This window comes from Thunnus albacares, chromosome 23, assembly GCF_914725855.1.
Source record: "Thunnus albacares chromosome 23, fThuAlb1.1, whole genome shotgun sequence".
Lineage (NCBI taxonomy): Eukaryota > Metazoa > Chordata > Actinopteri > Scombriformes > Scombridae > Thunnus > Thunnus albacares.
The window spans coordinates 17,639,426-17,653,559 of NC_058128.1; the positions used below are offsets into that span (position 1 = coordinate 17,639,426).

A 14,134-nucleotide genomic window follows, 5' to 3' on the forward strand; every position below is an offset into this window, starting at 1 on the left:
TTACTTTAAAGGAATAGTTCCACACTTCGGGAAATAAGCTTATTTACTGTGCTGAGAGATAAATGAGAAGGTTGATACCAGTCTCATATCTGTGACAAATGTGACATGATGTGTTCATTGTTTTGCTTAAGGACACTTTAGGGAAACAGGTGCATCAAAGCTATGACAGATCACCAGTTCTATTCCAATATGACAAGAGATAAAGAAGGAAACTGAGCAGCGTTTAAGCACACTTCAATAAGAGAAGCCTCTGAGTGGCACTGACCGATGTGAGGAGTTCAGAGCGATGAGATACAGTTCACTGAACCCTCCTAAGAGATGCTGATAGACGAAGGGGAGACGCACGCACACACAGTATAGCCCATATACTTGTATATATACCTATTCAAATACACACACGCACACATTACAGACCGAGACACACACAGAGGGGCTTTGTCAGCCTCTCCCCATGTGACAAGTCCTGTTAGACTCCTGCTCTCAGTCTCATTACTGCGATTACAGTGACAGCCTGAGAAACTGTAGACGCCTCCTACACACACGCACGCACACACACACACACACACACACGCGTGCACAAAACTGGAGACAAATCCAGACATCATATACCTTTCACCTGGATTTCGGGACAGTCAGAGGTTTCAGTTTGTTAACTTCTATTTGCAAACAGTACAAAGAAAAGGACAACTTCAGAAACCAGGTAACTGACTTAAGTTAAGAAAAACAAGTTTTGAGTCTGAATACAAAAAAAAAAGAATATTTTTGTTGACTTTCTAATTCAAAATGGCAAACAATGACTGGACAAATAGGAGTGCCACATTTGAGTGTGCATGCAGTACAGCATACATGCTTTAAAACACTGAAACATGCACTCAAAAAGACAAAACCTTTGATATGATAGTATGTTAGAATAAAGTAGACATGACTGTGATGTAAAATTCTGAAATATGAAAAACAAAATCAGATTTTAAAGACCATTTTGGATCTGCTCCTGCCAATGAAGAGAGACACATAAACCATCAGACTTCTGCTAATTTATTAAACATAATAAATAAAAGAAATCGAGAGGATACAAGAAAAAAGATGAGTCACTCCATCAGCACCATGCTGATCTCATTCTTCCTGAAAACACAGCTAATCAGATACCATGCTGACATCACTCCTCCTGACAATCAGCCGATCAATTCGCTCCCCGGAGATGCAGCCGATCACCCTGCGTCATCACTGACAACAGCAACAAAGCAAAATGTTTCAGGCTCGCTAATCTAATCTAATCGGCAATAATCGAATTTTTTGGCTTTCTGTTGTGGCTCACTTAAAATAATCATGTACAGCTGGCACAGTCTGCCTTGAGTGATTCAGCAGAAACAGAGAGGAACATCTGAGCCCACAAGGCAACAGACAACAAGAGTCTTTTCTCCACAGCCTCACCGCTAACAGCACAGTGACTCACCACCTGACCTCATCACATATAGTCACATAGTTTTGGATATTAAAAAAACTCTAAGAGGCGTTAAATAAGCGTAATAATGCAGCATGAAACGCCTATGATATACTGTATCTGTTCTGTCTTTAGAACATACAGTATATTCCATCAGTTGGCAGAGACTTGCGGCGTTTAAAACACAAAATCTCCAAGGCAAATTGTTTTGTGTTGATAATTTCCTTGTCCTAATTGTGAAAATATGACATTGTGGTCTTTGTTAGCTACTGTCTGATGTCCTTTGAAGTTCAAATCCAGATTCGTTCCAATCTAATGTAAAATAATCTGATTGTAACGTCCATTTCCTGCTATATCCTGAAAGGCAGGCCCAGTTTTGCTTTAAAGGGACATTTCACCCAACGTTTTGAGGTCGATTTCTGCTTCAACTCCAATACAATGGAGGTAAAGAGAATTATGTTTTTGGTGCTCACAGCATTGAAAAATAAATATATTTAGAGATTGTTTCTTCTGGTGTAATGTAGGCTTGGCTATTTTCTTTATTGATTTATCTGTCAATTATTTTCTCAATTAATCGTTAATTGCTTGGTCTCTAAAATGTCAGAAAACGATGAAAAACATCAATCATGATTTCCCAAAGCCCAAGATGCATCCTGAAACGTCTTGATTTGTCCAATCAACAGTCCACAACTCAAAGATATTCAGGTTACTATCATAGAGGACTAAAGAAACCACAAAATATTCATCTTTAAGAAGAATTTTAGCATTCTTTTTCTTAAAGAATGACTCAAAGCAATTAATTGATTATCAAACTAGCTGGCAATTAATTATCTGTTGATCATATGATCAATTAATAATCATCATTGCAGCTCTAGTTTCTTCCCTTTGAACTTGTAAAAATGTAAAAAGTAATGGTCAAAAACTTTCTTTGTCAGCTGAGCCAAGGGACACAAATAGTCAGCATTCAGGTCTGTGATTGTTTAAAATATGAGGAACGTCTCCCTGAAGTTGACATTTACACACTCCATGCTTGTCTCAAAACTGCAGAATCTATCTCCAGATTATATGCTTCTCTTCATCTACATCTCCCTTTGTAAGATCTTTGTGTATATAAGAAAAAACGGAAATCATTTTCAATTTAAAAAATGTGAGCCCAGAGGGAAAAAATTAAAAATTCAGATCAGCACCACATCCTTTTAGCACTCATAATGTGTCGGGGAATAAAAAGTCTCATCTCAATAACATCTGAGGCTAAGCGGCTGAAGAATGTCTGAGTGCTTTGATGAAGATGTGATTGGATTGTAGTCCTCTGATATGACTTGATGGCAGTGATGCTATCCAACAGCAGTTAATGAGGGACCACACTGCACTACACACACACACACACACACACACACACACACACACACACACACACTCCATTGAGCCTGTGTTGCTCATGTAACTGAGACAAGAGAAGTGCAATCACTCGGATTTCACTGAGACACACACACACACAGATAGCTACTACAGCCCTAATCCTTCTTCTACCAGTCAAAGGCTTCTATTCTACTGAAGTGTAAATACTGAGAAGCTTCTCTCTCTGTTCCTCAGAAACATGATCACACCACCACTGCATTCATTCACATCCTATTAAATGTCTGTGAGCTTCAAAATAGCCTTCAGGTGCACTATAATGATTCCTTTACATAACAATACACACACAAACATCTGCCAGCAGGTGCACTTGTGTGTTTGTATTTGTGTGTGTGTGTGTGTGTGTGTGTGTGTGTGTGTGGACAGGCTTGTTTAATAAGCTTCTGTTGGCCGGGGTCTAACGGCTGCCCTTAGCAAGAGGAGAGAAGAAAAAACTAGATCTTACTGACAGTGAAAAATGTGAAAAGACTGGAAAACAATGGGCTGCTGCTGTAAAGAAGGACTCTGTTTTTAGTAACAGTCTCTCCATTGTCAAGCAGTTGCTGTTGACATCAAGGGCCAATTCATTATATCACTGTCTTCAGTGCACTTCTGTAGACAGCGAGCTGAAACTAGTCTGCAACCTGTCAGAGGCTCACTAATTCATCTGTACAGGATTTAGAATGAAGGATGTGTCATGTATGCAGGGATAGACAACATTCAAAAGGTAATCTTGTAATAGATCAATATGCAACTAACAAACTCTGTGTTTTGAGATGAAAAACGTCTCAAGAAAGAACCATTTTTATCTCATCTTGTAATCTTGACATAACATTTTTTTGTTTCCAGAGTTTGACGTAATAAAGTTTGGTTTCCGATTATTTCATGATCATGCACAAAGAGACGGTCAAAACAATTTTCTTGTGATCTTTAAATAAATAATTATCCAATAAAATCCACATGACAGCAGACTTTTGGTCATTTTCAAGGAAGAAAACCAAACATTTATCTTCTAAGATATGAAGATTTGTGTTTTTTCTCTGTTTGATGTCATTGTAAATAGTAAAATATTAAAGATATTAAAAGACTGCAGTAAAACAGGTGCATCATTACACTTGTGGATGGGTTGTGTGCTTGATGAAGTAATTTTCTCAAAGACACTATACTACAGAAGGCACTGATTATTTTTTGCCAACCAGTATGGATGTGAACTGTTGCCTCCAGCAGTGGATCATGGGGATTTACATTCATTCTCAGTCAAAGGATGCATTCATGGCATCCTGTGGTTGGCAGGAAAACTTCCTATGTAACGTATGACAAAGACCTTGAATCCTTCCCCTCAAAGTCCAGCGTGAAAACAGCTGTGCAGTAATGTCACAGAGTGACAATGGGAATGACTTGGGAATGAGAGGGGTCAGAGAGAGAGAGAGTTCTGCTGACTCAGTGTTTCAGTTTCCCCCTCCTGACGTTCTTCGCATTGGCCAATGAGCGCTGTTCCATTCACATGGTCGTCACTGCACACCCCAAGCCTCGAAAGGATCCACGGTCACCATGGTGACGGCTAACATTGGTCCCAATCAGGCTGCCACAGGGAAATTCTGACTGGGTCACTGATCACATCTCTGACTGCTTCCTGGGTCAAAGGTCGCTAGGCAGGAAGGAGGTAGGGTCAGAGGGTGGCAGAGGAAGGTGGCTGTCAGTCCGACTGGCAGCAGGAGAGGGCGTGTGAGGATAACACACACACACACACACACACACACACACACAGACACACACCAATGGGCTCCAGCATTGATACCAGCTTAATGGAAACATTCCTTTTTGACAAGGACAGTCCAGCCCAATGATGGCACTCGAGGGACATTAGTGGAAATGAAAGATGAGAGCAGTGAAAAAGTGAGGAAAATAACATGTTTTGCATACATTTATGGGACATTAAAAAATGTTTTTGTTTTGGAAGTGAAATGTCAGCATATGATTCCAGGAGAAACAGAAGCTAGTTTATACAGAAGTTATTGAATATCTCAGTAAATGCAATATCACATGACAGCAGCTGGCAGACGGTGTGTAGCACGCTTAGCTTTGTGTCTCAGTTCACTCGAGTTGCTTCATGAATATTTACCATGAACATGCCTGAGTGGACACGGGCTTATGCATGTGCACACACACTCATAGGAGCATACGCTATGCTTTTGTACCGTGGCAGCAGGCGCACAGCCTTTGCCCTCAAACATAATCCACAAAGGTCAAAGGGGCGGGACTTGTGGCTGACGGATGCTTAGAGGAGCCAATAGCAAATTGACAATCTGGATATCAGGATAGAGTTGGTGGGGGTTTGACTAGGTCTAGTTTGCATTTGTCCAATTCATTTGCAATACACTTTGCATGAGATTACATATCAAAACAGTATTTGTTTATTTTGGAAATACAGACTTCATGGGATTAAATCTAGCTTCACATTAACTGCTGTAGGCTGACAAGATGTCAGATATGACTTGCTTATTCCACCAAGGGCTGGACAATATAATAATATATACCATAAGACAATACAAATTTGTCAGAGATTTTGCCATACTGTTAACCATGTTCGTACTCCTTTAACAGCTACAACTTTAACAGCTACAACTAACATTATTATTTTCATTAGTGATTAATTTGCAGATTAAGTGATGCATTGTTTGGTCTGTCAGAACAGAAATTGACATTCAAATTGCTTGTTTTGTCTGACCAGCTGGCCAAAACCCGAAGGTATTCAGTCTAGTATGAAAAAACAAAGAAATTTGAAAGCTGGAACTAGCAAAAAAAATACTTCAAGGATTTCCAAATCCACTAATCAATTCATCGAATAATGGTTTCAGCTATAATTATTTTAATATCTTGGATTTTATTAGAGCATTGTGGGCTATTTTGCATAACAACTGTTTACATATCATATAATTTAAACATAATCATATTATTATATTATATATATATCTAATATGATATGACATTATATACATAGCCTACTGTATAAATCTACAAACAATAGATTTTATATGATTTTGAAACAATGTGATAAAATACCTTCATTCATCAGGTATATTAGCTGAATTGTCCAAAAAGAGACATCACTATCTGGTTATTTTATCCATATAGAGTTCCATGTTCATTTTTCCAGAAAGTGTACCATATCATATTTCAGAATGACATGTATGTGCATATATGCTGAGGACTTCATTCAAATTGCCCACCCCTACTTCCACGTGATAACAGATTCACTAAAAGGCTGTCTCCTATGTCAAGCATTAAAAAATAATTTTTAAAGATGATTTCCATTTCAATTTCCATTTCCTTTTCTTAAAAGGTCATTCTAACTCATCTAATGAAAGAAGAAAGACTATTCTTAATTTAACAGTCAGTATGAAACCTGAATCCTCACTGCTGGCTACTTCTGGCTATAAGCTCTGAATTATTAAAGCTGCACTTCAAGGATATTGCCAAACTAATAAGTCACTTGACTGGCTCCTTCAGGCAAAGTCTGCAACATGACTTGCTTCTTGGATAAATTGTTAACTTCTTGTATTGCTTTTTCATGGAGTATGGGACGAGATAAACATTTGTGGGCATGTGCAAACACACAAACACACACGCAGATGGGCTGTTACATAAGGAAAGAGATGTGGAACACACACAAACACGTTCACACAGGGAGTAACTTACTGTACGCTGACTGTGTGTGTTTGATGAGTCGTCCCACAATGTGCTACTGAAGTATGCTGTCAGGTGTGAAAAACATCTTCCAAACCAGAAATGACAGCAGAGCACATGCACCTAAGGCTTAAATAATCTTACTGAAGATCCATCAAGAGGTAAGTACTGTATGCTTTTAAAGAGCAAATAGACTTTAATGTTACATCATCTTTCCAGTAATACATCAAAATGACAAAAACTGCCTCAAACGCCTTCCCTCTGTTCTCGCTCCAGACTCCTTTCATTCTTGTTCTTCCTACCTTTAAAAAAAAAAGGCAGAATTAAGCTGATAAAGAAGCGTTTCATCACTCTGGACTTTAGGGATGGTGGGATTAGGAACTTGCTAACAGACAGCATTAACCTCGCAGGCTGAGGCAGGTACTGGTTGGCAACCTGCGAGCTGACTACTGCAAAGACACACACAAACACACACACACACTGCTAACTAAACTATTACAGGCCAGGGAGACACACCAATGAAAGTCTTTCAGATGCTGTAAGGTTCAGGTTCACCGCAACTCTGAAACTCCAAAATAATTAGAATGTTGCTACGGCGATAAATCGTGCTGAAAACAGCAACATAAAGCTGTGGTTTGACGTTCAAAGAGATGATGGGAGTGATTTAGTAGCAGATGAAAAGGTACAACTTGCAGTGATTATTAAGTGAAAATCAAATATACTTTCAGTAACAGATGACATCTGTTACTGAACCTTCATGTTCATCATATAATCTTGATATGATCTGCTATAATGTACTTTATAAAATCACAACAAAAAATGTTAGCTAGGGTGTGTGGAAGGGTGTATCCCATATCCCTGTTAAGGAGGTGTAGGTGCAGTAAAAGTTGTTCTCAAGTGGTTTTGCTAGCTTATCTTCATGTTTTTATTGTGAATGTTACACTTGAGACTTCTTGAAAGAGCTTCTATGTTCCCACAACTTTACTGTTCTCAGTGAAAAGGCTCTGATAAACCTAACTGACCAGCAGACAGATAAAGTTGGTGAAAAAAATGGAACATTTAGCACCTAAAAGGCCATATATATCCCACAGGATTTGGTTAAGAGTAAAACAGGGCTAAAGTATTGAACTTACATCCGCCAGGTCACCAGAAACTCGACACCAAATGAATGCTAATGCTGCTCCGAATCTCTACTGCAAATTGGCAACTGTCTGCTAACTAGTTTGCCATATTAAATTTAAAGGTGATAATACTGTATGTTGTTTAAAGTAAAGTGGCCAAGACAATTAGTTAAAGAGGTTTAAGATAAATGATAAATGATAAACCTACAGTCATTGATTCTTTTTTTGGCCATTTGGGGACAGTACAACAAACTGTAAACACAAGTTGATATGTGTAATGTGTTAGCTAGCAGTTTCTTATACATCCAGCAACCACATTAGCATTCATTTGGGGTCATATTTCTGTCCCCCCAATGAATGTAAGTCCAATATTCACTCTTTTCTTTAGCTGTGTTTTGGTCTCCAGCACCTCCTAAGGGAAATATCTGACTTAAAGGTCCAGTGTGTAGAATTTAGTGGCATCGAGCAGAACAGCAAAAATGGAATATAATATTCATAAGTATGTTTTAATTAGTGTACAATCACCTGAAAATAAGAATCATGTTTTCGTTACCTTAGAATGAGCTCTTTATCTCTACATAGAAGCGGGTCCTCATGTTGCACTGCCATGTTTCTACAGTAGCCCAGAACGGACAAACCAAACACTGGCTCTAGCGAGGGCCTTTCATGTTTTTTGCAAGTTTTGAGGGTACTGTGGGTTCTCCTACATGCTTGAAAGGGGAGGGGTATTCAGTTGGTTGCAATCTGCAACCTCACCGCTATAGGCTACTAAATCCTAAACACTGTTCCTTTAAGCAGCTAAATGCTCCACCATGTTCACCAGCTAGCCGCTAACTTTGTTTGCTGTTTGTTGCTAGGCCGATACTGTAGTATTCAGTTGTTTTAGCAGAGCTAGTTTGCTGAAAACAGCTGCCTGCTGCGTCAAGAAACAATGCTGATGAGAATGCAATTACTGAACCAAAACAGTCAAGTTGAGGGCCGTATCAACCCAAAACAATGAGCTGAAAGATGCTAAAAAGCTCCACAGAGCAGAGGGGAACTGCATAGTGGGGCGATAATTTGCTGTGGGTTTGTCACCATGAACCACACCTTTCTCATTCTGCATCATAATTTGACCCATTATTCATATACAAATACTGATTAGTGCAGCTTTAAGTTTTCTCTGTTTAACTTGTTAAACATTTCAAACAAACTGAGCCATTGTAACATTATGAGTTCCACAATGGCTTTCCTTGCTTTTAGCCCAAATGTCTGCTGTTACAAAGACTTACACTCATTCATGTAAATACTATCTATTTGAATTTTTGACAGAGATGATGCCTGGTGTGATGCAAGAAGATTAAGCAGTGCTGTGAGCCTGCAGGTAAGGTCATGGTAGTCTCTGTGACGGGAAAAGGATCTGCTCACCTTGTGCGTGCGTGTGTGTGTGTGTGTGTGTATGTAAAAGAAACAGAGATTAGTGACAAAGCATTTCAAGTCTGACTGCCGACCTAAGAAGAGGCTCTGAACTATTGACTCTTTCTACAATCACACCCTGACTCAAGATTCACAATTGTTTCCATTGTGAAGGAAGTATTAATTTTTCGCTGTTATCGTATCACAATGACCAAACCCAACTCTAATCTAAATCATACATCATTTTACCTACCTTCCTCATGGGAAAACGTATGTTGGTTCATATATAATTTATGATAAATTCAAAAGCTCCCATTAAATGAATGAGTGACTAGAAGAATGGATGAAAGACAAATGAATGACTGAAAGAATAAACCAAAGAATAGTTGACTGACCATCAATAGGACTAAAGGTGGAAACCCAACTTGCAAACAAGATGACAGAGCTCTCAAAATAATTAATGAACTACAGCTTTCTACCAGGACAAAGTAGCAGGTAGTTTCCACTCAAACAGACAAACACACAACTTTCTGTAAACTGATTTGTCATATTATCATTTACGTTGTTTGTGATTATATGTATATATGTAGTGTTGCAAAGATTATAAATGTCTTAAAACATGACTACTTTAAATTAAGACATATCTATGTCCGTGTAAGTCTGCCAGACAAATGTAATCTTACAGTATTATTGTAATCTTGTTAATGAGACTACATAGGACTGGACAACCAGAGTGCATAATGGGATATGCCGGCAGATCTTGTATTATCTTTGAAGTGGAGACACAGGCTAGTATAACTGAGTTGGCTCAGTAAACAGAGTTCTGGGTCAAAGTCTGAATGCACAATAACAAGCGAGAAAAAGAGAGAGAGAGAGAAAGAGAGGGAGGAGAAATATGAGAGGAACCAGCTTTTGTCCTCTCTCTTCCACTGATCCAGTTCACATGACATTTCAGATTGTCTTTCCAAAACACACACACACACACACACACACACACACACACACACACACACTGATACAGACAGGCACCTGCTCCAGACTTTAGCTACCGCCCTATCATGTCAGCCTATTGATGTCTTTATTGATTTGTTATGTATTTCATTGTAGGTGCTGTGTCTGGGCAGATGTTTTTTGTTCTGTCCTGTTACACACACACAAACACACTAGACATACTGATATAACAGGTGACCAGGCGGTGACTATCTCAGTCTGACAGTGTGGATTGGCCTATGGGACAAGGGTCAGATCAGCATGATACAGCAAATGCAAACTGCCTGAAACTCAACACACAATAGGCTACAAATGCTATGACTGAAAACAAAACTTATGCCTTGTAATATCCTGTATTTTACTCATTTGTGTCCTCCAGCCACTGTATGTTGTCCTGACTACAGGAGACACACTGTAAAGGTGGCTTTACCTTGCCCTAATCCCTCAGGGCTGAGACCTTCATTCATAAATCCACTACACAGCATGTACATGCAGTGCAGGTATTAACAAAAGAAGCTCAGGTAATCATGTGTTACTGTTCTATATTTGTTGAGTAAATCATACCACTAGTAACTATTAACTGCAAGGTTGTGGAATATGGAGAAGAAAATAATGTCTGTTCCATATTAGCTTTAAAATAAGAGCACAATTAGGGGAGGAGGGGTTTGTTTTGGGGGGATTTGGGGAGACATAAAGGGAAATTGGATGGGCTGGAGATGCACTGGTACATTAGAGTATCTGTTAAGTTACATATGGCCAATGGTGGATGGTGAAGCAGGAATAAAGGCAGGGATAACATGTGCAGGTGCGACACAAGAGCATCTTTGGGAGAGGAGGGTCCACCGCAGCTGCATCCTTACCTCAGGGCGACGCGCACCGAGCTCTCATCCGGCCCGCTGGTCATGGTGTCACCGGAGGATGGCCCCTAGAAGTCCGCTTAAAAATAGCTTGATTTCCCTTTCTTCTTTATCCTCTTACAAGACAAGAGAGCGCCGTGTGCCGCCCTCCCTCCACCTCCCAGAAAAGCACTTCTATGTTGAGCCTCCACCGCCGCCGCTCTCACCTCCTCCTCGGGCGACTGCAAATAGAAGCCATGTTTTATCTGATTATGATCAGATTGATTTGTTTTCCATAGCCGGGGAAACGTGTTTGAGTATCAGGCGGTGGTCACCTCCTCAGAGGCATCGTCTCTGGCTGCTGGCCGGGTAGAGCACAGTGTGTGTGGACGGTTCACTTGCCGTGTGATTGACTCCCAAGACGGAGCACGTAACCAAACTCCTCCTCCTGAGCTGCTGGGACGCAGAGAGGAGACACAAGCTGTCTGCAGCTCACACTGGAAACATGTACACACATTTCTAATGTTTACATTACAACTGCAGCTATAATAATAATAATAATAATAATAATAATAATAATAATAATAATAATAATAATAATAATAATAATAATAATAATAATAATGAAAAAAACCTTAAATAAATATTTTTTTAAATTTCAGGTTATCAAACTGAATTTATTTTTCTGAATACATGTTTTTATCTATTCATTATCATTCATAACAGCACGGCTGATGACTGTATAAGACTTATTTGTCTTTAAAATACATGTTTGATTGTAATTAATTTAACCTATATTTGATACTGTTCTTGCTTTACAATTCTAGAGCTGCTATGTGTATGCAGACTTTTGTCTGATATTGCCCTGTTCTGCATTGGTCAATAAAGTTTTTTCTAATGTCTTAAGAAAGGCACAGTCAGACTCAAGCCATTGACTTGAACTGTAGCCTATTTAACATCAGGGTGACTGGGGGGTTGTCAGGTTTGATTTTTAAGCCCAGATCAAGTCCTTGACCATAAACCTCAATTTGAGGCCCTAAAAACGTCAAACATAAACTAAGAATGAATAAAATCAATAAAAAAATAAACCAAACTGGATTAGAATGTACATGTGATATTTTCAATGATGTCAGAAATAGCAAAAGGTGAACAGTTACTTGGGGATGCTGCCATCTTGTGGCTATTTTTTATTATTGCACTCTTGGAGGCACTGAAGTACTGTGTCCACCGGATTTGGCCAGCAGATGGCTTCAAAAACACAGTTTCTTTTCATGTACACAGCTGGAGAGTGACTCTAAACACTGAGATACCAGTAGAGGTCAACACTGTAATAATCATCTTCATATTACATGAGTTTTCCCAGGGTAAAAGTCCAGACATCATTTACCCTGATGCAGCACACTACGTTGTGTTGGCCATGTGCAATAAAAATGCACCAATGTGAAATCATATTTTTTTCCAAAGCTAGAGGTCTTGTGAACAAGATATTAAAATTAATAATAATCTTATTAATATGCATTGGCATGACCTTTAGCTCACTGAGACAGGTTTAATTTTATGTCTGCAACCCCACATTAAAAGAGATGGTAAGAGCACCCATTTTTTAATGTCTTATTAAAAAATAATAGGACATTAATTTCTCAATATATCTCAATAATTTAGGCACTTCAGCAATTATTTGAAGGTACTGTAATTTCCAAATGGTGTAAATCCTGTCATAGAAGTAAGGGATGGTTATGAATGAATGCAGCATGAGCCATTCTTTGCGGTTGCTCTGTATTGTTTTATTTACAAGAAAATACATCTTCATCTTTTAACATAAAGTGACCTTAGCACATGATTTTTGAACAGATGACGGTTATGTCGATGTATGTACCTCTCTTGTTTCTAAGGTTAAATAACGCAGGTTCCTACACATGCACAATGAGATCTCCATAAAGCAGGTCTGTTACAGGAGGTCAAAATATAAAATAGGTATATGTACCGGAGGTTTGATTGAAAACAAAGCTCTCTCTAAACAGTTCTGTAGTAACTCCAAACTGTAGTGATCGCTGGCTTTGAGGGAGAATCACTGCATGTTGGTGCAGGACATTTTAATCAATACATCTCCAGCTTGAACACTACATTAGAAACCAGAGAACTACTGTACTTGAGGTCTAAATCCACTTCCCATGTGTTTGTTTTCTGGTTTCTGGATTGAGAACTTTTCAGGTTCATGTATTGATTTGACTGTCCTACACCACTTTTGAGCTGACAATTTCAAACATTCTCCTTTCCCATGTCACAAAGTGACTCCACTAAAATAATAACATGCACTACTAACACAATTATAAAATTATCAATTGTCAAACAAAAAAACAGAAAACTTGCATGACCTGACCACATGTATTCATTGTCTTCGTAACCTTAGGGGATGCTTTATCGTACATGATAGATACATTCAATCTCTTACTTACAAAAGGGATGATAGAATGAGAAAGATTCAGGATCAAGGTTTTGTTAGTAAGGATGTCATTATATAGCAGGGTCATACAGTGTAGTAGGTCACTATGGGCCTAACTTCACTGGTAAACTATCTTTAATTGTTTCTTAAAGGGGATAAGAAATGATGAGGTTCCATGCAATTACCCCAGGAGTAACTTCAGTCATGACAAAAGAGGGTTGGCTAAATGCAGTTTCACAGTTGTCTATGTGAAAGAGGCTGAAAAAATCTGATATTAAACCTGCATTAGCGTATTTTTGGCCACTTGGTGGTAGCAGGCTATGACTACAGCATATGAAGTTGATATGGAAACTTGTTAGCAAACAGCAGTCTATTTACACATCCAGCAGATAGAGAGCAACATTAGCATTCTTCTGGAGTTGTGTAAATCCAATATTCACTTTTTTTAGCTTTTCTTTGGTGTCCACCAACTCCTGAGGGAAACATCTGGCTCTTAAGTTGCCAAAAAGCAGGTAATGTATAGTTGATCTAAGAAAGTGGCCACCTTCCGTGTCTGGAAATGATGCTATGAGAGCAGTGACAGTGAAGTTGAGGCCCCAATAACCAAAAAATGAGCTGAAAGTTGATTGAGAAAAGATAATTCTCCATGGGTTCACTACTACAAGTGCCTTTTACATACAAGTGGTCATGTGAACCACTGTTAACATAAAACATAAGTCACTTTAAAGATATAAATAATATTAATGTAGAGAGATTTAAGGTATTTTCATATAATCCCTATCAGTAGGGCGGGGCGATATGGACAGAATTAAATATCACAAAATTT

At 38.8% G+C, this 14,134-nt stretch overlaps 1 protein-coding gene across 3 annotated transcripts in view; it reads right to left on the reverse strand.

Annotated features, from left to right (window-relative positions):
• The window catches only part of LOC122975106 (kinesin-like protein KIF21A), a 39,880-nt gene extending 28,490 nt beyond the window's left edge, over window positions 1-11,390 (reverse strand). For 2 of the 3 annotated variants that reach the window (XM_044343324.1, XM_044343323.1), the window contains exon 1: window positions 10,890-11,390. In XM_044343324.1, the coding sequence (XP_044199259.1) occupies window positions 10,890-10,933 (44 nt within the window). In that variant the 5' untranslated portion in view covers window positions 10,934-11,390. The remainder of the gene's footprint in view (window positions 1-10,889) is intronic. The other variant, XM_044343322.1, reaches the window with a different exon arrangement.
• Window positions 11,391-14,134: the final 2,744 nt, after the last annotated feature.